This window comes from Varanus komodoensis, unplaced genomic scaffold (genome assembly GCF_004798865.1).
Source record: "Varanus komodoensis strain SLA01 unplaced genomic scaffold, ASM479886v1 scaffold1, whole genome shotgun sequence".
Classification (NCBI taxonomy): domain Eukaryota; kingdom Metazoa; phylum Chordata; class Lepidosauria; order Squamata; family Varanidae; genus Varanus; species Varanus komodoensis.
This window is the reverse complement of record NW_025335268.1, coordinates 67,598,553-67,622,600: the sequence shown is the minus strand read 5'-3', so window position 1 is coordinate 67,622,600 and position 24,048 is coordinate 67,598,553. Positions and strand designations below refer to the sequence as shown.

Here is a 24,048-nt window from a genome sequence, read left to right as displayed (position 1 = left end):
TGAAAGTCACCTCCCTCCACATCCTACTAACAGAAACCTCCAAAGAGCCTGCTGTCAGCAGAGGAACATCACTGGATACATCCCAAGGTAGCTTTAAACAGATTCTGCAGAAATGGCAATAAAATAAAATAAAATAAAATAAAATAAAATAAAATAAAATAAAATAAAATCCAGCAAGCTGCTGGGGAAAGGTTGCCATTGTGAGTCAGGAAGATACCTTATAGTAGCTCAGAATATTTGTCTGTCTAGTACAGTAATACCTGCTCTGACTTGCAACCAACTCAGAGGGGTCTTTTCCTACCACTACATTCAAGCAACATTTCCTAAAATGAGCATGAGCTATGGTACCCTTCTGAATCAGTACCTCCCCCTATGGAAAGTGCCACATAACAAAACCAGCAGATGAGAAAATAGTCAGATAAGCCCTTCTGTCCAATCTGCCAAGTTATCTAGGAAGGGACATGGAACAGTGGCCAAAATGTGGCTAACTTCTCAATTTAAAGTGAAAAGTGTAAGGTGTGATAGATGGCCAGCACAGTATCACTTTCCTTTACCAAAATTGCTACTCTTAGTTGACCATTAAAAGTTATGTTCTTAAGACAATTCTAACTTACTTAAACTCCTACACAATGTTATCCTGCCCTAGAAGTCTCACTGTATTCCATGACACTTACTCCCAAACATATGTACAATTGCAGTCTGTTATCAGGATAGGGTTCTAACTCCATTTTGAATTGTTTTTCTCCTTTGGAAAGAAAGACAGACAGACAGACAGACAACCACCCTCTAACAGATCAGAACAAGAGATTAAGGAAAATATATCACACGTACACACATACACCTTGTGAAAGACAACTTTTATACTAAAATAGTTGAAACAGGTTTCATAGATCCTTGTGAAGAAGCTGCCGTTTTAAAATAATCAAAATGACAATGTGTTTAGGGATTGTGAAGCCATCATCTTACAAGACTGAACTCACAGAAGTACTACCATCTGTTCAGGTGAGGGGGGTGGGAAATGGGGAGGGGGGAACAGGAGAAGCAAGGTCAAAACAGAAGGGTGGAAAACAGTAGAAAGGGTAGAAAACAGTGGAAAGGGTAGAAAACAGAACTGCTTTCCTTTCAGTCAGTGCAATATGGTCCATGATATTCTTGCCAGAAGCCAGTGAAGCTGATAGAGGACTGGGGTTATATGAGAACAACGCCCAGTCCCCGTCAGCAACCTGGCTGCTCTATTTTGCACCATCTGAAGTATCCGAACTGTCTCCAAGGGCAGCCCCATGTAGAGCGCGTTGCAGAAATCCAATCGGGAAGTAACCAATGCATGTGTCACTGTCACTAGGCTATCTTCCTCCAGGTAGGGACGCAGCTGATGGATTAGCCGAAGCTGAAGGAAAGCGCTCCTCGCCACCGCAGTCACTTGAGCTTCCAAGGACAGTTCCGGGTCGAGGAGCAGTCCCAAGCTGCGGACCCTGTCCTTTAGAGGGAGTGCAACCCCATCCAGGGCAAGGTCCAAGTCACCTACCCAGGAGCTCAATCCACCCACCAACAGGACCATCATCTTGTCTGGACTGAGTTTCAGTTTATTGGCCCTCATCCAGCCCATTACCTTGGCCAGGCACTGGTTCAGTACAGCCACTGCCTCACCTGGATCGGTTGAAAAAGAGAGGTAGAGCTGGGTGTCATCAGTGTACTGATGATTCCGCAGCCCAAACCTCCAGCCCAAACCTCGTGATGACCACTGCCAAGCCCTTCCTCCTACTCCCAGTCCCGCCAGCCTATCCAAGAAGGATACCATGGTTGATGGTATCGAAAGCTGCTAAGAGGTCCAGGAGGACCAACAGGGATGCACTCCCCCTGTCTCTCTCCCTGCACAGGTCATCATACAGGTGACCAAGGCAGATTCAGTACTATACCCAGGTCTGAAGCCGGACTGAAATGGGTCCAGATAATCAGTTTCATCCAAGAGTTCTTGGAGTTGTCCCGCCACCACCCGTTCCAACACCTTGCCCAAAAATGGGATGTTGGCGGCCATCTCTGGATCCAGGGATGCCTTCTTTAGGACAAGCCTGATTACCGCCTCCTTTAAAGGAGCGGGCACCAAGCCATCCCTCAGAGAGGCGTTAATGACCTCCAGGATCCAGGCACCAATCCCGTGTTTGGCTTTGGTCAGCAGTCACAACAGGCAAGGGTCAAGTAAGCAGGTGGTGGGACGTACTTGTCCAAACACCTTGTCCACATCATCAGGCCACAATAACTGAAATTCATCCATTAATACCTGACCAGACGGAGTCATTGGCATCTCCCCTAAAGGATCTGAATCACTTGTGGAGTCCAGCTCGTGACGAATCGTGACGAATCGTGACGAGCAATTTTCTCCTTAAAGTACTGGGCAAAGTCGTCACAGCGGGCCTTCGAGGGTGGCACGAGATCTTTCTTAGGGCCAGGATGTATCAGCCCATGTACCACTCGAAAGAGCTCCGCTGAACAACACTGTGAGGAGGCAATGAAAGCGGAGAAGAATTTCTTCTTCACCTCCCTCACTGCCACAGCATAGGCTTCATAATGAGCTCGTAGGCACTTTCAGTCAGATTCATCCTGTGATTTCCTCCACCTACGCTCTAGACGGCTCCCAACCCGCTTCACTGCCCATAATTCAGATGTGTACCATGGGGATGGAAGGGCTCTGCCGGGCAGGAAAGGACGCTTAGGAGCAATCGTGTCAATAGCTCTGGGCATTTCCCCATTCCACAGTTCAACCAGAGCATGAACAGGAGCGCCAGCTTTATCAACCAGAAAATCCCCCAGAGCCTTCAGGAATCCATCTGGATCCATCCGGCTCCAAGGGCAGACCAACACAATAGGGTCCGCACACTTACAGAGAGAAATGTCGTCATCGAGTTCAAACCTCACGAGGAAGTGATCTGACCATGACAAGGGAGTCAGACACAAAATCTTCACCCTCAGATCACCCTCTTCCTGCCCCGTCGAGAAAACCAGGTCCAGCGTGTGTCCACGTTCATGGGTCGGGCCTAAGACATGTTGAGACAGCCCCATGGCTGTCATGAAGGCCATGAAGTCCTGAGCCGCCCCGGTCAGAACAGTCTTGGCATGGAGACTGAAGTCTCCCAGGACCAACATCCTGGGGGTCTTCAACACCAGGTCTGAGACGATCTCCATCAGCTCAGGCAGGGAATCTGATGGGCAGAAGGATGCACGGTAAACCAGCAGAATCCCCAATCTGTCTCGGTCACCCAACACCAGGTATAAACACTCTAGACCTGGTTTTGAAAGAAAAGGAAGCCCCGCAAGGGAAATAGAAACTCAATAAATTAAAGTGACCCCCCTCCCCTCCAGACATGGCTGGTGCTGGACTAGATACCCAGGCGGGCACAGTTAATCCACAATTAAGTCATGGATGACCGATCTGGCATTAAGCAGCAGCACCATCAGTTTCGAGGGGTGGCTGATAAGCTTACCCGGAACCTTCCGGTTGGGGAATAACCAGAAGGGGGAATAGGTGTCAACCATCTGTCCCTCGTCCTTCTATGCCGACATGTTAAATCCCCAACACCGTATCAATGGTTGCCCAACACTATCCCAATGGTGGCACCCACAGGCTCCCCAAGTAACCCCATAGTAGCAACCAAGTGTGAAGCCATTAAAATCAATCCAATAAATACAATTAAAATACTATTAAAACTCTCCAATCCACCCAATTACAAAATACACACACACACACACACACACACACAAACACACACAGAGTACCTGGCCAGTCCAGCCCCTGCATGGCCCTGAAGGGCGGCGATGCCCTTGGGCTGCCGGTCTGAGGCCACTGGCCTCGGACGCGCCCGGCAAGTTAATCCCGCGGCTCCTCCCTTCGCCCAGCCCCCAATCTGGCACAGCTGCCACCCACGCTGGGGGGGGAGGAGCAAGGGCAGGGCCCACAGAGAACTCGCCGGCAAGATGGAGGGCCCGCAGGCTGGCAGCATCTCGGTCCCCGGTCCCGTGGTGGCTACCATCTGTCCATCGGGGCAGCGGCGGCGTCAGCAGGCAGGTCGGCGTCTGCAGCAGTGGTAAGCAGGTGGTGGCGGTGGTAAGCCGTCCAGTCCCATTTTTCTATTCCTTTTGTATTTTCCCTCCCACTCCCACTCCCCAATCCTCTTTTCTCCTTTCAATGCTTTCTGCTGCTCATTGTCCTCTTTAATTTTCTTTTGTACGTCTTTTTCTCCTCTGTTGTCACTTTCCTTGCAAGGGAGGAATTTTCAAGGCTTCAGTCCTTGTGCCTTTTCACAAAGGTACAAAGTCAATAAAAGGTACAGTACATGTTCAGCAGCATTAGAGCATTAGTCCATGAAACCCATCACTGTTTACTCAGGATGGCAGTGCCTTTCCTTTTTTCCTTTTGTATTGTGTATATTACGGGATCATGCCTTATTTATAATCTCTGTACAGCATGCTGAAAATTATAAGAGTTTTATAATCAATGTTGATAGTGTAATAGTTACAGAAGTACTAGTACTGTCAAGTACCATACATTTTTATTTAACACTAGGTTTTTAGTTGTTGTTGGGTTTTTTTTTTTCTAGTATGTCATTACAGCTGCTTGCTTTTGTTGCGCTGTGCATTTCTTATCCTGTTTTGTGCCTATATTAATTGGATCTTATGCTGCATTTAGATTTTATAGTTTTATCTTCTTATGGTTTTATCATTTATGTTGCTGTATGATGATTCAGCAGTGAGCTATGGAGTGGCATACAAATGCAGTAAGTGAATGAATGAATGATTCCTCAAAACTGTCTGTCTCTCTGCTGTTAAGCCCTGAACTGCCACATCCTTGTCTCTGCTAAATGCATTCACCACCTCACTCATTAAAGGGATGGGGAGATGTAGATCAGGATCTACTGACAGATCTTTGGCTGATTGGTGGAAGAATTACAAGGGTTTCTGATTCCCAGTTGAATTCAGTATCAACAAAAGGCCTACGCTGCTCATTACTTAATATTTTTTACTTAGAAGTAAGTCCTAATATGTTCAATGGGATTTACTCTCCAGTTTAGGACTGCAGTATAAATTAGGATGAAACTAAGAAAACGTGACTGGGGGAAGGGACATGCACACTTGGGAATGGGTTTTTCTATAAAAGATCTATTGATGCTGAAAACCAGAGAGCCAGTGTGGTGTAGTGGTTAACAGCATGGAACTGGGACTCAGACGATCTGGGTTCGAGTCCCCACTTAGCCATGGAGCCAACTGGGTGACTTTGGGCCAGTCACAGACTCTCAGCGCAACCTACCTCACAGGGCTGTTGTTGTGGGGATAAGATGATGGAGGAGGAGAATGGTGTAAGCTACCTTGAGCCCTTTGCAGGAAAAAGGCAGGATATAAACTGAAAAATAAATAAATAAATCTTAAACAGGCTCAGGGTACTCAGCTGTACCCTGCCCTGCCCCAGTCCCTACCTCTACTTTATACTACTTGGAATGTTGCACTACTAAGAGTTTCTGGTATGAAAAATAAAAAGATCTCACAAGTCTGACATGATTTGATCTGTAACTTAAAATATTATAGCCAACATAGAAAACTTTTAGAGAAATAAAAAAAATGCTGTGGCTTCAGAGATGAGGCAACAAATATGGACCCACAAGAACCAATTTCATTAACAGCACTGCTAACAAATGGCTTCTTTTACCTAATTCATTTGAACTATGATCTTGTTCCAGTAAGAAAATTCTACCTCATTCGCTGTGCTTCTTAATCTATAAAATGTCTGCACATTCAATAATAGTATACAAGCAATGTGATTTTATGCTGAACAGTTTATCAACAAATGAAGATCCAGATGCTGCCAAAATTGGATAAGTACAAGTTACACACTAACTAGTTTCAAACTTAACAACAGTACTTGCCCAGAAGGACAGAATGAGCTTGCATGTTCATTTTAGAACAGAGTTGGAATAATTCCGTTACAGGGTAACTAGTATGCATATTTCATTAAAATACACTAGCCATTTTCCAGAACAGTTTCTTTTATATGGAATTGCCTTTTTGAAAACAATTCCCTCAGGCTAAACAAACTGTCTTTACCTCCATAATTTCAGAAAATTACAACCATTTCAAAAGGAAAATGATCATATTTGCCTAAGGAGTTGACAACACTTAATAGTTTTTGGTCAGTTTGCACATTTCTAAACATAAAATATAGGATTGCCTTTTCACTATCACCATTTATTTCAGAAACAACTTAAAACACTTTAAAACATTGTCAATAGTTTTATTCTCCCAAAGATAGGTGCCTCATTACTTTTCTCACACTATTCCAGTCTAAACAGTCAACTCTACTCATTACAACAAACATCTGCTACAAACATTATTAATGAGATACGTATCTAGGGATTGAGGGAAGCCACTAACCACCTGGGCTAATTAAGCTTTTCATTTAAAAAGCCAATTGCAGCAGCAAGCAGAGAACCTGCCTCACCATATTGTGATAATTATCTTCTTCATACAATTTCAGTTTTGATAACTTAGTTCTTTCCAAATTGGATACATTTGTAAAACCATACTTCCCTCAGCTATTCCTGATATATAGTATTATATCCCATATTAGGGCTACAAGAATAATTTTTGTAATAGAAAAAATTAGTTTGCTTTTTAGATCTTTCTCATGAATATATTAGCATATTTCAGACACAGCAGCAGCTTAGTAAAAACTGATTTCAGCAAATTCATGATATGATTCATTTCATGGAACATTTAGTGGCAAAGGTTTAAAAGCTGGATTGTACAGATGCTGAAAGTCTCTCGGAGCATCTTCTTCCCTCCAAACTCCAAGGCAGAAAATAAGAGGGCATACACCGATAAATTACAACACAAATATGCAAGCACAGTGTGATTCCAATGTGCTTGTACGTATTTTCAGGATACAGTCACGGGTAAGTGGGAAGGGTACGCTTTATCAGAGCCTGAAGATCCAGCAGGGCTCATCCCAGGCTGCAGCCTCATTACCAAGAGAGGAAAAATGAGGCTAGATTACAGCTCATGGTTTAGAATATTTGAGGAAACTTATTTCTCTGTATGTATCCAGATCCTGTACGCAATTCAATCCAACCCATTAAAGCAGAACCACCAATGTTCTAATCAGCGAGTTGTTTGTAAAGTTAATTCAGCTAATGATTTTGCAATGAAAAGGGCAAGAAATAAACCTGCATAATAAATTTGCAGCTTTTTTTATTCCATCAGACCAAAGTACAGTGATAAATTTATTAGGATCCACCAATAAATTGGTGAAACATTCACAAACAGGAGCAACTCTGACAGTGGAGCCCACAGAGTTACTGAAAGGGAAGGATCTTGGGGAAAAGTTCCCAGCTTAGGTTCAACTTTCTTGACATGAGCCAAGCTTCCAAAATTACTAAAGGGCATCAGCTTTGTCTTGTGGCTGCAAAGTGCCAACATGATCTGCCTTACAGTCTAAGAGCAAGAAAGGGAGGGCCAAACTAGCAATACTACAAGAAGATGTGTTGGCTTTACTATATAATGAGCTAGCTGAACAATTTTAGCAATAGTATCATGAACTAATTCACTCAATATAAAGCTGTGTAGCAGAAAATCCACACATTCATAGACTCATAGAATCACAGAATAGTAGAGCTGGAAGGGGCCATGAAGGCTATCAGGTTCAACCCCCTACTGTTGCAGGACACCAAGTCAGATCATCCCATTACATTCACAAGGTCAGAGCATGTTGCATACCAAAGAGCTGATGTGTCAGAACAATTTTCAGCACAATTTATGCTTCTCATTTTGAGCTTCTGTAGTGTATTTCTAATTTATTTATTTATTTATTATAACATTTTTATGCCGCCCCATTCGCCGAAGCCTCGGGGCAGCTTACAACAATAAATTAGATTCACATAAATAAAAATTAAAATATATACATTAGAATAAAGGGAAAAAAAGAAACTTTATAAAGAAACTTCAACTTACCGAGTTCCATCTGCTTTCCAGCTTACTTTGTATGGTTTCTGCTCTAACAGTTTAATATTCTGTTCATCCATAGAAACAGGTTGTGCTCCAGGGAATCCAGACCTACAAGGCAGGGAAAAAGATTGTTATTAGTATCAGGCACCAACAATCTCCTTTCTTGAGCCCATTTTTAGCAACTGGTTTTCCTGCAACAGTAACTTTCAAGCAGAAATGTCTTCCAAAAGAAGCTGTAAATACTTACAAAATGTTTTCAAACTGTCGTTAAATGGGGGAAAATTGCAACCCACATACTTTCTGCTAGACTTTCATATGGTTTCTTAATTGCAAGTTGCTCTTGCTATATAATTTAATATATGCTGTGAAATCACTAGCGGTGTGTTCCTTTGTGAGCACTGTACATCTGGAACTACAAAATCAAAGACTTACATCTTGGTGATTTTAAGGTTTGCCATCATCACTCCAAGTGAAATTAGGCAATGCCTAACGAACACCAGTGTAGAGGGATGCACTGACAATTGTCTTAATAAGCCTGCAGAGGAGGCTCACATGTTATCTTATTTCATTTGTCAAAAGTATTTTAGACTAAGTGCTACTTTCTGACTAGTACTTTTGATAGATATAATTAAACTAGCAATAGCCAAGTGCCACCCAAGAATACAGTACTGAATCTAACTTAGTAGAGAAACACTGAACTGAATAGTATGAGTTCAAAAAGATTATGTTAAAAGCAAATTGTGTTTGCATGTGGAATGAATCATAAAAGACATATCAGCCTTTCTGAAGAGGAATATGTACAATTAAGGAAAATGAGGTGTTATAAAATTACATTATGTTATGAACCCCACAAACTTTGCTGAACAACTTGTGGAAGCAGTAAGTGTTTTGCTATTGGTGAGAAAATGAGGTTGTTGTTGTTGTTAGTCACGAAGTCGTGTCCGACCCATCGCGACCCCATGGACAACATTCCTCAAAATGAGGTTACGAAGCATATATAAAGCTGTTTTCAGACAAAATATTCATACAACATCTGCATTACCTGTAAAATATCCAGTTAGGCAGGAAATTTTATAATTTGTATAACTTGTTGCAATCCTAAATGCACTCAACAGGGTATATGCCCATTGAACCTGAGATTTACTTCTAAGAAAAGAAGCATTACTGCAGTATTATCACTACTTGTATCAATAGATTAGGTTTCTCCACACACTTTCAACTTGTGCAAGTTCAGATGAAAATTTCTGATACCATGTCATTTTATTTTTCATATTGTAATGAACATGTTTAATTCAAAATGAAACAAATGTTTTACAGCGTCTTATCTAATGAAGCCTGCTAAGAGAAGTAATACTCTCTCTGAAGCAACACATGCCTCTAATTCTAGATTATACTAACATTTTAAAAATATTTGTTCCCATACCCTTTCCAGCCACAAAACTGCTGGCATTTCTGTTGCACTTCTCCTAGCTTTGGTTGAGTTGTTACCTGGGTTACATTTTTAACCGATATGCCTTCCAAGAACACTGCACCCTAAAAATAAGCACACAATACAACAGTGTTAGAATGCAATAACAAACCATTTGAAAATCTAACCTGACTATCCAGATTTCAACAGTAAGAACGGCAAGAGAGAAAAATGAGCTTAATTTACTTTTAAACTAGCATCTCTCTTATATTGGTGTATTTTGGTGTCACTTTTACCAGCTTAGATAATTTAATCAGAATCTAATAGTCATGTATCTTAATATCTAATTGGCCCAAGATGGAGGCATAAAACTAGAAATGGCTAATACAATCACAGGCGATGTGCCTCTGAATACCAGTCACTGAAGAGTAACAGTGAAGGCGGCCTATTTACCCCATGTACTTCCCATAGGCATCTGACTGATCACTGTGAAAAACCCCACAGTGTTCTTATATGGACTTGAACAGAGCAAGCCATTCTAAGCATGTACAAAAGGTCTGAGTGCAGTTTCTGTCTCCGCAGAATTTAACAGAAACATCCTTGTGGGCAGGGGAGCCCTGCATACAAAGTGAAGGAACAAACAGTCTGGTGGAAAGGAACATGCCAAAAAGAATTGGAAAGCTCAAAAAACACTCATACAAGACATATGACTAGGAGTGGAATGGCCAGGTAAAGGACCATTGGACCGGAGGAACATGGTCCAATGAATTATGAGATCAAAGTTGGAGGTAAAGAATAAATTCTACACTTTGACCAAGTTTCCATGTCATCAACAACCCATGGATTAACTGTGGGTTGTTGAAAATGCAGGAGGAATGAATGTGCATGCCAGTTCAAAAGTTCCATGCTCACTGCAAAAAACAACACAGGGGTACTTTTCAAATGCTACTACATATAGAGCATATTTACTTTATGTAACCAAGGCAGATGCAATCATGACCAAACTGCCTTTGCACTCTAGCCTAAACTTTGCAAAGTAGTATTTGGCTTCATCCATCAGTCAAGGAAGTGTTTCACAAATATTTTACCCAATCAGCCAGCCCAGTTCTAGCTGGCTTAAAGGTCAAGCACTTAAGTGGCCTGGCTCACAGATTCCATCTACATCCTAAGGTTGCACAAACTGAAAAGCATTTATTGTAAGACAAGCAGCTGCCAAAAATACATCTGCATTGCATATACCAGGAGTAGAGGTGATATTAGAATGCCTGCAAACCACGTCAGTGAGGGATCCCACACTTCACCCAACAAACCACCCACCCCACCCATCACACAATTCAGAACAACTGTGCTTCATGACTCCCGGAGGTTGCCATGATTGTGGCATCCTCCACCATCACCATAGAAGACTATGAAGTAGCAGTACTGAATAGACTGTGACTATCTCCAGAATCAGATGAATTACTGTGATTTCCATAGAAGAAAATATTTGCTGTATTTGACAAACCCTATACGCTATCCAACATTAAAAAGTAGCATTTGTACTTAAATATGTGTACTATGTATTTCAATGTGTCGGTTCAATTTGGATGCCAGGAAGCACTTCCTGACAGTTAGGACCCTGAGGGTGTGGAATGGGCTTCCACAAGAGGTTGTTGAGGCCCCATCAGTGAAGGTGTTCAACGATAGGCTGGACATGCACACGGTGGGCATGTCATGAGCGGGGCTGGCTAGTGCCGGAGGTCAGACTAGATGGCCCAGGAGACCCCTTCTGACTCGCTCTGTTTCTATGTGTCAACTGATGATCGGACAACAATCAACCAACATATATTGACAGTGCCATTCTTTCCATATTTGGCTCCTTGAGCACAAACAGGATGCCAACTAGGTAGCTTTGAGCTAGCTTTTTTTATTTGTAAAATGTGACTGTGCTCTCCTTCCTAGGAGCCCAGGATAGCACACCATGGGAAGTATTTCATTTTCTTCTCACCACCTGTCATGAGTGGGCCCCTTTCTTCTGGTTCCAAAACCAGAACAATCCTTTGAAATATAGTTCTTTTATGGAGATTCCACAGATAACATGGGATCTAAGTAACCTTCTATCAAAGCTGAAACAGAAGCCTCTGCTTATATGAAGAATTTAAACTTTAATGATTCTTCTCCTTTCCATTTTATCTTCACAACAACCTTGTGAGATAGGTTAAAAAATTTTAAATAAGAATAAGAATCAATAAAATAAGAATCAATAATAAAATAAGAATCAATGATATGCCAAAAGATACCCAAGTTACTCATGACCAAGTGCAGACCTGGGTTCAGATCTTCCCAGTTCTAGTTCAACACCCTAACCACTACAATCTGGAGAGAAGAGAAATGGAGGCATGACTGGCTTCACAATAAATAATCCAGTTCTATTAAACACTCCTCTTAGGAAAAAGTGACTATGTATGATGTATAGAAACACATCAAAAGAGCATGTAAGATATCCCATTTTTCTCTTTTATGTTTCTCCTCTAAATCACAGTAAATCCGTTTTGAGAGAGTCAGTACAGGACCTGGATGATATCTAAAATTGATTTTCCTTCTTAAACTGCTCAGCAAGCACATCATGTCTCAAATGACTTTGCTCAGAATGTAGTTGTTGTTTATTCTGCCAAACCTATCTTATGAAGCTGTTTACAGCACAAAATTAAAAACAGAGAAAATCCTTTCTATCCAAAAGTCACAGTCCCTTTTCTTATCTATACATCTGCAAACTCAGCTAGATAGTACCGGCTTAAGCTTAAAAATAAACTTATGAGATGTCAATTAGACTAATGTGTTTCTTAGTTGTCACTCTGATAAGCAAAAGAATGTCTGTGCAAGTAAAGTCTAATATGTTTTCCAATACCCTCCAGGGATGCACATCTTGAAATCAGATTTCAAATACATGGTCTTTCCAGGAGTCAAGTGCCTGTCAGTGAAGCAGCTTTGTTATTGTGTATTAAGAACGCTGAGGTCTGATCATGTGCAACAGTGCACTAAACCAAAACCACCCATCTTGGTTCATGCCAGAAGACTAGATAAGCTAGAAGCAGTGGTAATAACTCCCTGAACCTATCAGTTATATGTGGGTGATTTTATGAGAGGTATTATGATGTTCTGAAATGTTTTAAATAAGTATCTACTAAGTTTTACTTCTGGAGTTCAAAATGTACCAAGAATATTAATTTAGTAAGACATTTAGGTTAAAAGCACCTTTTTCAGTATACTAAACCACACACCCTAAAAATTTCCCAAACACTTTCCTTATGGCTCTGCATTCCTAAACTCCAGTCAGATACAGGTTGTATCCTTCTCTACTCAATTAACAGCAACTGTCCACCAAACATGCAATAAAATTCCTCTCTATATATGGCAAAGAGTGCACCCAAAGCTCTAAAATGGAATGATATGAATATGGATAGTAACCAAATCATTTTGCTCCTTCAAATTCATCTCTGAACTCCACTTTAATTATTAATATGCTTATTTGCACAACTTGTTTTATGGTTTTTTAAACGACTAGGTGATAAAATGAGGAAAAGTCATACAGCAGCATCAGCTTCTGTGCTGTGCTTTGGCATTAACAAATCAGAATATAATCTACTTTGAATAAAGGAAGGTGTCATCTAATTTGTTGGTGGCAAAGTGTTAAGATGCAAGCTGAGGTGAGGAATGAAAGAACTATTGCCACAAACCAGAATCCATCCCTAGGAGAAGCTTTGTGATTTTGTCCCACACCAGTGAACCTTTTAACTTCTCAAAAACAGAGTGATAATCTACTTCCAAACTCCAGAGTTTCAAAAGCTCCTTTGGTAGTATGGGCAGCTACCCCCTGCTCTCATAGCAGCTGTTCAGCACCAGCTGACACGTGACTAGGAGAGAGTAACCAGAAAGTAAAGCAAACTGTCATCAACACCATCTGCACCTGCTTGTGTTGGGACTAGGTCAGTCCCTTACAGGGCTTATTTAAAGTCCAGGTATACCTTTAAACACAAATGGGCCTGGGGATAGTCCTAGAGATGTACTTTTCCTTTCAGCTGTGTTCAGTGGTTCACAGTCTAAGATTGGGACCAGAATGAATAGAACAAGAACAGCATGGAAAATGAGAAAGAGGGAACTACATTTTGGCAGAAACAGAACAAGGATAAATGTTAGAGACTGGCAACCTCTTGTTTTTATTTTCCCCTCCTTTATTTCATTAAGTCAACCTTTAAACATAATACTTAAAATCCCAAGTTATTTGACAAGAGAGACAGATACTGATGAAATGGCTGCAGAAAGCCCTGAGCCCAGAGAAGAAGGCAGGATATAAAAATAATGCAGCCAAATCCTTGCTGGGGATACAATTACTCACACATTTTCCTTGTCATCAGTGGCAGTTCCATCTATCTTTTCATGCAGGATTACTATAAGGATTAAACATTTACTAGTATTGAGCCTTTGGAAACAGTTGGAAATAGCAGGATTAAATATGATTTGAATTCAGATGAGGGAAAATTCTTATACTGCCTAGCTTATGCCCCAGTTCAGTTGCTAATGATAAGGAAAAACTTAAAGGTTCCTCTTAGAGCCAACCTACACATACAGAAAAGTGCAGAGTAAGGTCCTCCTGTGAGTATACTGCTTCGGAAGGGATGGACTGCGTGTTTGAATACCCTCTTCAAAATGCATTTAGAAAGACAATGCACCTGAGAGAAGGGTTCCAGTCTACCTTTCTACTTAACTCACTGGCTCCCCATGTGCAGGGAGGGATACACACTATCCTCACCACTTGCCTTCTGATACACTTCAGGCACAAGAGAACTGAAAAGCCCTCATGTCTATCAAGATTTGACACTGAACAGTGTTTCGTTAGTATTTACATACATTTGTATATGCTGTAATTTTAAGTGGAAGTTCAAGGAAGAACAAATTCGATTAAGTTTATGGCAGAAAGCCAGATGCTTAAGAATGTAAACCTAACCAATATTTCCTAACGTGCTGTTAGTTACAAGTAGATAACATATAGGATGTGAAATCTGAACTGATAAAATGCAAAAGCAAGGTATTTTTGCTGCAGTCACATTCTATCACAAAACAAAATTATGGGGTTGAACAATTCAACACCAAAATGTATTTATTTTAAAATGTTTGTATTACTGCTCAGCAAGTCCTCTGATGCAGAAAGGGTTCTGTATAATTTGTATACCAATTTGAGAAACAGTCAGAATTTCAATTTAACAGCTAGCTGAAAGGTATCCAGGTTCTCCAGTTCATGACTGTCAAACTTATTTGAGTTCAGAAGCCAAAGCACCCCATGAACCTTTCCCACAATGCCTCACCACCAAATGGCACTCCTTTAGTCAACACCTTGGCCAGAGATCAATGTTCAATGTGTGTATGCTTCCTCTAGCCAGGGGAAATCCTGCCACTCTACATCTTCTGCCAATGAAGAAGGTACAGCGTGTGCAAAGCAGTTGCCACACTGCACCCCTTCTAATTGCGACGCCCAGTGGCACAGTAAGTCAGGAAAATCCCCACTGTTATCACTGATATCAGATTATAGTGAACATTACTCTCCCTGCCAGCTTTACCAAGTACCCACTAGAGTCAGGAAGTAGGGTTTGTGGGGAAGCCTAAGATCCTTTCAAATTCTAATAACCCATCTCATGTACCTCCACCCCTTCCCACCATGGGCCCCTTACCCAATGCCATCAAGAAAGACTGTCATCCAAGATGCTATTGGTGGAATCCAACCAGCTATTTAGATTAGAGAGGCAGAAGGCAAATATCCAAATCTTTTGGTCTTCCAGCTTGCTGATATCCCTGTCAGCACTCATTGCCACTGGACCGAAATGCTAGGAGCTAAATCCAAAACGTCTGGAAATCTGTTTTCTGTGCATCTTTGATTTAGCTAGCCTTAAACTAGGCTTGATATGTCAAACTATTTGGCTTCTCCCCGCCCCCCATCAACAGGCAATCTCATCCCACCTCCCTCACCAATTTAGAAGCAGCTTAACAAAAGAGAATGAGTGTCAAACTTTGATATCTATGACATAAATGCCTTGTGCACAAATTCTCCTGTACTCATCCTGGGCACACTCTGTGCAGAATCTATTTACCATTTACATTACAGCAGCAATTCTGCAGTTGCAATGTAGAAAATGTAATGAAAACAAGTTGCTAATTCTATGAAACTCCAAATAAATCTATCAAGTTCTAATTACCATAACAATGTTAAGAGCAAAAGAATAATTTAGTTAAACATTTAAGAACCAACTAAACTCTTTCTGGACATCATTACCAGTTTCAAGTGTTCTTTCCTTCTTTTGCCAGAAAATGAAGTTGATGAGCCAGCTTTCAATTCCAGGGTTCCTGGACTGCAGTTATCCTCCTCTTCATCAAAACACCACTCTGGTAATGGAGGAGGTACTGGTGCATCCTCTGCATCACCATAACGACGGAAGAGCTCTTTCAAGTAATCACCTTTGTAGATGCCAGGTGGCCTGGCCTGGGCAAAAGTAGCCACCGCGGCTTCAATACTGCAACAAAGTACAAGTTGCATGAGTAAATTGTAAATATGCAAGTAATTATTCAGAAAGAGCTCAGAAGACCCAAGACCATATGCCATGTGCAAAATAACAGCCCTGCTACAAATGTTCCTAATTGCACCTAACCAAAAATCAGGTAGGTGCCAACCCATTTCATTCTCAAAGCTGCCAAGCCATTCCAATAAGCTGTATTCAAGCCTAGGCATCCAGGACTCTCCCTAGGAATGCTGAACAGTTCGCGACGAGCAGAGACTGTAGCTATTACCAACTATGAACCTATTCAGCTGCTGCCCTGCTGGACAGGCATGTTGGTGAAATTTGGATTTCTATGAATCCAGTTTGTGGAGTCTGCAGCCTGGAGTCAGCTGTTACAAGGTCACACAGATTCCATGGACTTGCAGACCAGTTTTTCACTTAGGCAGGGGAATCTGTGAAAGTGCAGGATAATGGCACCAAGGCTCTAACCTCTAGCAGTTCATACAAATTAGCATTATGTACAATAACTAATACAAATTAGCATGCTTCCAGAAATGTGCATTAGCAATACTGAATTAGCACAAGTAGAATTGAATTCTGGTTAAAGACGTATTCTATCAATGTACAGATGATGGAACTAAAATTTATGATAACTGCAAAATACAAACCAAACAGATTTAACAAAATCCATACATCTGTACTACAGAATAGCAACCTCAGTGCCCACATCCCATGGCCCAAGCAACACCTTGTTAATCTTCAAAGCGCTTAGGCATAGCCTCACTGATGATCTAGGGGAGAGGTTTTCAACCTTTTTACAGCTGGAGACCAGCAAAAATAGGAAAATTATTTTGAGGACTGCTGAGACAGAAATTAAAAAAAACATTATAAAGATAATATAGTATTTTGTTTATTCATTTTTAAATATATTACCAAAAATGAAAATTCTCACAAATAACCTGAAACTGAGCAGTAAAAAATGTTAATAAAAGAATAAAACATAACTGAATACAACTGAAATTTTTAGAGAGCAAAATGTAATTCAGACAAGGCTACTGCAAAATCTGCTGTAGCCTCTTTTCAAGAATACTTGATCAAAAATTTCAAATAGCAAAATGCAAAACCAATATAAATGCAATACTATGCTCATAGCAAATACAAATCCAAATGCAGTATTAACAGCAGAGTGATACAAAATCAAAGTTACTTAATACAATAATATTCATAATGTTAAATAATATAATACAATGAACCATACCCACTCAATCCCCCATACACACTGGCACAGACTGGCTGAGAAAACACTCTCAGCACAATCCTGCCTCAGCATTTCCCTTCCCAGTAGAAAACAAAGAAAGGCAAAGGGCCAGTCTTCAGGGTCCCACCCAGAGGGCAGACCCAGTGTGGCGTGGCTCCCAGCTGGCTCCTACTGAACTGTCTCTCCCCTCCCCAGCCTCTTCAACTGAGGAAGAGGCGGGGAAATCAGCAGTAAGACCACAGCAAGCCCCAAGCTGGTCCTGGCCAGCGAGATGCCACTGTCATGGGCGCACACGACAGCGGCTCTTTCATGGACCAGCAGGAAATGCCAGCAGACTAGTGCCAGTCCATGGCCCAGCAGCTGAAAATCAATAATCTAGGAAGCTTAGATACCCCCATAGGGCTGTACCTTCAGAAAGCATTTTTTTCAAGTGGCTTATTGAAGTGCTAAAGAAACAGAAAACCAGTGAACAGAACAAAAAACACAAGCAACATGCAATGGTTTCTAAGGTTAAATACAAGGTACATTGTCCCTGAAAATGAAGAACAAAGAGAAAATTGCTAATACATGTTTGAGTTCTTTTCCAGAAGTGCTGTCTCACGTTAAGAAGGAGTCTTGCATTTCCATGAAGTGCAATTGTTTTGGGGGGCTGCAAGCTGGCTACTCACAGAAAACATGTAATCACACCTCTGGAAATTAAGTGCAGGATTCTCCATCTGACAATCTTTCCTTAAACTGGCTGCAAAATTCATCTCAGCATTCACTATGCCTCTACAGTTTTCTTACTTCGTGTGCTTAAGAGATATAGTTAGACTATGCTACAAAGACACATTTTTTTCCAGTAAATAATGTGCATAGCTTGAAAGAAAAACGTAGCAAACAGAATTTTTGTAAAGATTATGCACCCAATCTATGGAGTTGCCACTTTAAGGAAATTCTCTCAATAGATTTTCTCTCCTATTTTTAGTGCACTGTAGTTGAAACCTACTGCATCATCAAACAATGGCTTTGCTTTACAGAAAGTGACAGAGATTAACAAGTTTAATTACTACAATTAGCCATTTGCTGGAAGAAAGCTATCTAACAATCTGAGAAGACCTTTCTCAACAACACACACATATGTATGTTCCTCCAAAACTCTCCATAGGAATAGTCTGCTATTTCAGGACTAGCCATTACTTTCCATTTAATTCCCCCTAACCTCAGTCCTTTGCATATACGAAGAAAGTCATATGTATATATGTCTACTAATCTGGATAATCCTTTATACATCTGACTGAGTGAATTTAAGTTGCCACAACAGTTTGTTATTTTTGAGGACACAGAATATGTGAATACCATAACGACAATATGAATTTACTGAGAGAAGAATAGTAAAGATGGTCAGATATTTGTAGGGTGGGTGCATGTGTCATTTTAAACCATACTCACTATAAAGATAAGCTACATTGTTTGTACTTACATGCGTTAATATATTTTGGAATGGGCATATTTGCATATATTGTTTCCCAGCTTAAAGGGGAAAAAATATGACCTAAATACTAATGGTCTTATCATATCTAATTGGGGCCAAACACCATTATACGCAACTAAACTGGAAGAAAACAGATGAATAATGCAATCTTTTGAATGCTATTTCAGCAAAATACGTGGCTTTAAAATGCTTTACACACACAAAATTACTTAGCAACAAGCAAACTTAATGTAATGCAACCTACAAAACCACCATGCTATCAAACAGCCATGAGGTAACAGAGTTAATGCATCCTTATCTGCCACATTACAATATGTAAACTCATTTAAGTCTAATTATCACATGAATTCAAGATTACTTTGTTTGATCAAAACAAAATCTGGGGCTGAGCATCAGTATGGTAAAGCAACTGGGTTAGGCAAGACAAGAAAAGATTGAAAACTTCATCAATACCAAGTAAAACACAGAAAATGGGTTGAGAACAGGTTAGCAAACTTCATGATACTCAAGAGTACAAAGGACTGCCCTCAATGTAATTTCATTAAGAACTAAAATAGCAAGGATGGTACATCATTTGATAGTATCACACATGGAATTTATAGACACCAGCATTTTCCATCCAGGTGAAATCAAACTCAGAAGAACCATCTTGGCAGCATCCAACAGGACACTTGCCCCTCTGCCAGTTCTTGTGTATTCTGCAGCTTGTTGCACAAGCACAAGGTCCTGACAATTGTATTGCCCGAGCAGAATGCACAACAGAGCGTTCATATTTATGCAATCGCTGCCAACCTGCCCTGTTCCAGAACAATGAACATTTTTGCTCATTTCCTACTGAACCTGGAATCACCAAGTCTCTTCCCTGCAAGTAGCAGGCATGGTGCAAGAAGCACGGAGGCATGAGGGCCTATTTGCTGAGGCCCTATGACTGCATAACCTGCAAAGTAACCTGTACAAGCACAGGAAAGATGCCATGTGAGCCTTTCTGAATACATCAGTATGAGAAATCTGTGGTAAGAAAAATCATAGCATGAATTGAAAACTGAAATTATACTTGCTGTTTAATATTCTCATGTAAGACATTTCTTCTCAATAAAACCTAACATATAGTTGGGGAAGCTCCTTTATGAAATAAAGTAATTGTGCATCCTGTTTTTCAGGGGGAAGGAGTTGAAAGAAGTGGGCAGTTACAAAAGACATGGTACTGTTTAGCATTTTATGCTTATATTCAACAGGGAAGACCAATAATGTGCCCCATTAAAAATCTGGCAGGGCATAAATAATGCATGTATAGCATATAATGACAAATACAGGAAAACAGTTTTCTGATAAACAGAAGAATTTCTTCAGTAGCATAACAAACATACCCAATGGCTAAACAAGACAGCTGGAATAGTAAAGTTAGACATATATAAAGCATGATTGTTACTGGAACCTTTTACTGAAGAAAAAAGGAAAAGCAATAGCAGGCTCTTAACTTATTTTGAGTACTTAATAGCTGAGCAACTATCATAACGTAGGGATAATTTAGTTCAGCAAGATGTACAAACTAAAAAAACAGCATCTGCATGTGTAGGATCCAAAGTTGCAGATTTACATCTGCCAAGTAGCCTGTCCCATTGGATGCAGAGGATGAGTTTCCCACCTTCTGTCTGAGAGGAAGGGCATCTCACAGTTTACTTCCAAATTAAGGACAACAGCTGGCAATTTCATGGCAGTCACAAACACTTCACTCCCACAGATTCTAGATTAAAAATGCCCCCCACTCCCCAAAAAACAGTCATGTGCAGCCTGAACCAAACACTGCACAAGTAAAATAGTGCTGGTATGCCCTTTAACCCAAATAACTTGTGGAAAGGGGCCAGCAGAGAACATGAAAAGAAGTAGTCATATTTAAAAAATAGCTTTTCTGCATTACTTAATAAGTCCAGTGATCTCCTCTGAAAACTTTCTACTCTCACCTGATCTCTTCTTGAAATAGTGTCATTACTTGTTAATTTCAGGTTCCTTAACCATGGTATTAAAAAAAATCTCGTAAGTCATAATAATCTTACACTAATTGGTAAACAGGCAGTGCATACTATTGCTTTGTAACTTATCATGTGCCCAAACAAGATTAACTGGCCACTAAAGTCACATGCCTAACCCAAGAGGATTCTTTTAAATGTCTTACTGGATGGACACTGCATGCCAGTGCCAGTACTATACCCTCAAAAGTCTTTCCTTTTATGCCATACAAAGACAAAAGATTGCACTCACTTGCAACACAATCCTATTTTTGTCAGCTCAGAAATAAGCAACACTGAGGTAAATGGATACTACTTCCAGGTAATTGTGTACAAGATCACAAACTTTAGAGATAGAAGCTGGTCTACATTCATTCATTCATTCATTCATTCGGGAGACTTCCATGCTGCCCCATTCGCCGAAGCCTCAGGGCGGCTCACATCCATGAATAAACTTCCATAGAATAATATAAATTAACAGTATAAATTAAGTCGCCCTGGCCAAAGAATAAAATAAATACTATTAACAATTAAAATGACATTTGAATAAAAAGGTCTTCGCCTGGCACCGAAAAACAAATGACGGTGGCGCCAGGCGGACCTCTCTGGGGAGCGCATTCCACAGAATGGGCACCACCGCAGAGAAAGCCCTCCTCCGAGTACTCGCTGGTCTACATGTAGCATTCAATCTACTAACAGTAGAGAGTTATAATCATGTCATTCCCTAATTACAAAGAAGCTCCTGCGCTAGAAAAATAAGTAGTTTTCATGAGTTATGTTTCCTATCAGGCAATAATATAGTCCATCAACTAATTTTCAGCAATATTATTTTGCCACATAAATTTAAAAAGTTAATGAAAAATTGATAGAACTATGCCAAATAGAATCATATATTACAATCAGCTTTGATGCAAGCTACATACTAAAACAGCAGGGCACTTAAAAATTAGATTATGCCATAATGAAATGCATCTAGCTTACTACAAAACAATGCAATAATTATAGTCATTAATGTACACCCAACAAGCAAATTGTTGTTTTTTTAATAAAATTACCTCCAGTCCAATTTCTCAACGAGAAAGGCACAGATGAGAAAACCAGTACGATTGAAACCATGTGTACAGTGAACACCTAGAAAACAGAGCAAAAAAATAGGCAATGAAAGTTATATGAGTAATTTGTAACCACCAATAATTTCTGCAAAATATAACCTACCTCTAACATATGCCCTTCAAGATGGGGTTAGTCCTCAACTACTGTACGTGCTATGAACACCTCTCTCTCCAGTGGAAACTGGACTGGGTAGGCTCATTGGTTCCCTGACTAAACAAGCACCTCACTTTTTTCCTTCTACTAGCAAGCCAGGGGCTAAAAGCAAGCAATTAATACTGAAAGCATTTTGCCCAAGGAAAAACATTCCTCACACATCATCACCATGCCCTAAACCATTGTCAAGTTATGACCTTTCCTTTCTACCACAGCAGCTGAGAGAGAGAGGTAGGAGAAAAACCTTGAACTCTACAGTACCCTCCTGTGGCCCAAGGCAGCATTTCCCTAGGATACTCAATAGCCTCATCAACAGAATAGCTCTTTCACCTTATTTGAGTAACCTTCTGCCTGACAGAACCAGCTTTTATCCAGCTAAATCTCTTTGCCCTTCATGCTACTCCTCCCTGTACCAGCACAATGCAAGAAATAAAAGCGAGACAAAGCAGTCGCATGATCTACAACTGCTACTGCCATGGTGAAGTGAAAAGATGCGGAACAATACTTGCTAATATTGTAAGCAGTATTTCTATCACCAGTGTTTTACAGAATCCAAAGGTATCTTTGTGCTTGAAAATATTATGCATATGAATTTGCTAGAGAATAGGGAGGAAGCTGTTTTGCACATTGAAGTAGCTAACATATACCTGCTAATGTGTCATATTGCTTCTATTTATAGAATTACATTCTTTACCAACTTCAAATTCCCAAATAAGAAAATTTCATTTCCAGCATTCCTTCACATCAAAAGCCTAGAGAAAAGCAACAGTGAGATACATGTCTCCAATTGCTCTGCAGTAAACATTTATAGGGGCCATAGAAAAAACTAAAAAAGGAAATTAGTGACTGAAATGGGAAAAGGAAGGAAAATGCCTTCTTTTACCTACAGTGAAATATATTCAAAATTATTCATTTAGCACCAGGGCAGGCATGAGGAAAAACATTTTCATACAACATGGACAAAATTCACATAATATTGTGACAGCCACTGGCTGAGTTGACTTCAAAAGGGCCAATAGAGAAAGCCATGAAAGATAGATCTATTCAACAGTGATTGAATATGAAAGTTCCATGGAAACTCCAGATTGAAAGGCAATTGCTAGGAGTGGGGCTACTGCCTTCACCTCCTTCCAGGGGACTTCCCAGTAGTTATTGGCTCACTACTGTAGGAAAAAGGATGTAGAATCTTCAACCTGATCAAGCAAGCTCTTCCCACACTCTAGAATTCTTCAATAGCTTGCATTTAATACTACATTGTCATTCAAAAATTAAACAAAGATCAGCAATCACCAACTGCTATTGTCAACATTCTGATGATATTAGAGCTAAAGAATTGCATCTGCAGTATAAAAACAAAACAAAACCTTAAGTATCTGATTTCTGTGGTAATATCTCCATCTAGTGGCCAGGTACATTTTTAACACAAAACACCATACTTGAGAAGACTTGCACTTTCAGCCATATCCTGCTCATATTTTTATTTCAAACCTAAATTAAAATACAATGATCAAATATTAATGTATCATTTGTGGCAGGTGTATTTACTCTGGACAGCAACTCACTAAAGCAAATAAGTTTGCCCAGGAGTGTTGTCCTTTGCAATTCCTGCTTATTTCTTAATATTGAAAAGCAAACAATTTGCCTACAATCCTTTTAGAATTATTTCTATTTGCTTAACTTTGCTCAAGACCCATACAGTCTGACATTTAAACACAGTTTTCTTAAATATAAATACATTAAGCCAGCCTGTAGGAGTTCCTCCCTCAACACAGTTCTACAAATGGAAGTGCTGCTTTTCTGCAAAAGTAAGTGAAACTTGACTAGTTCAGGTAATCCACCTCAAGATGAAAGCACTGAAGTCTGTGGTTTCAGCATGGTCTGGTGCATAGAACAAATGGAATAAAAGCGAGGATATTTACAGTTCCAATGCACTTCCTGGTCATACTTGCATTGCATCACCTGTTTCCTCCTGAGCCACCTACTAGATATAAAGTTCTAACTGTGCTAATATTTGACAGAAGAGCTTAAAAACTGTTGATAGAAGGTGCAGTTAAATGCCAGCCATATGCACAGCCTCACAACGTTATCGCATACCACTGTTCCAGACTCGCTTGCATTTTTCT

The 24,048-nt window shown here is 40.3% G+C and overlaps 1 protein-coding gene across 5 annotated transcripts in view; it reads right to left on the bottom strand.

Moving 5' to 3' along the window:
- RNGTT (RNA guanylyltransferase and 5'-phosphatase) overlaps positions 1-24,048 on the bottom strand; it is a 152,244-nt gene that overhangs the window by 117,461 nt on the left and 10,735 nt on the right. For all 5 annotated transcript variants that reach the window (XM_044427866.1, XM_044427874.1, XM_044427889.1 and 2 more), the window contains exons 5-8: positions 21,715-21,790; positions 15,699-15,936; positions 9,410-9,519; positions 7,993-8,094 (exon numbers count right to left, since the gene is read on the bottom strand). In XM_044427866.1, coding sequence (XP_044283801.1) covers positions 7,993-8,094; positions 9,410-9,519; positions 15,699-15,936; positions 21,715-21,790 — 526 coding nt within the window. The remainder of the gene's footprint in view (positions 1-7,992; positions 8,095-9,409; positions 9,520-15,698; positions 15,937-21,714; positions 21,791-24,048) is intronic.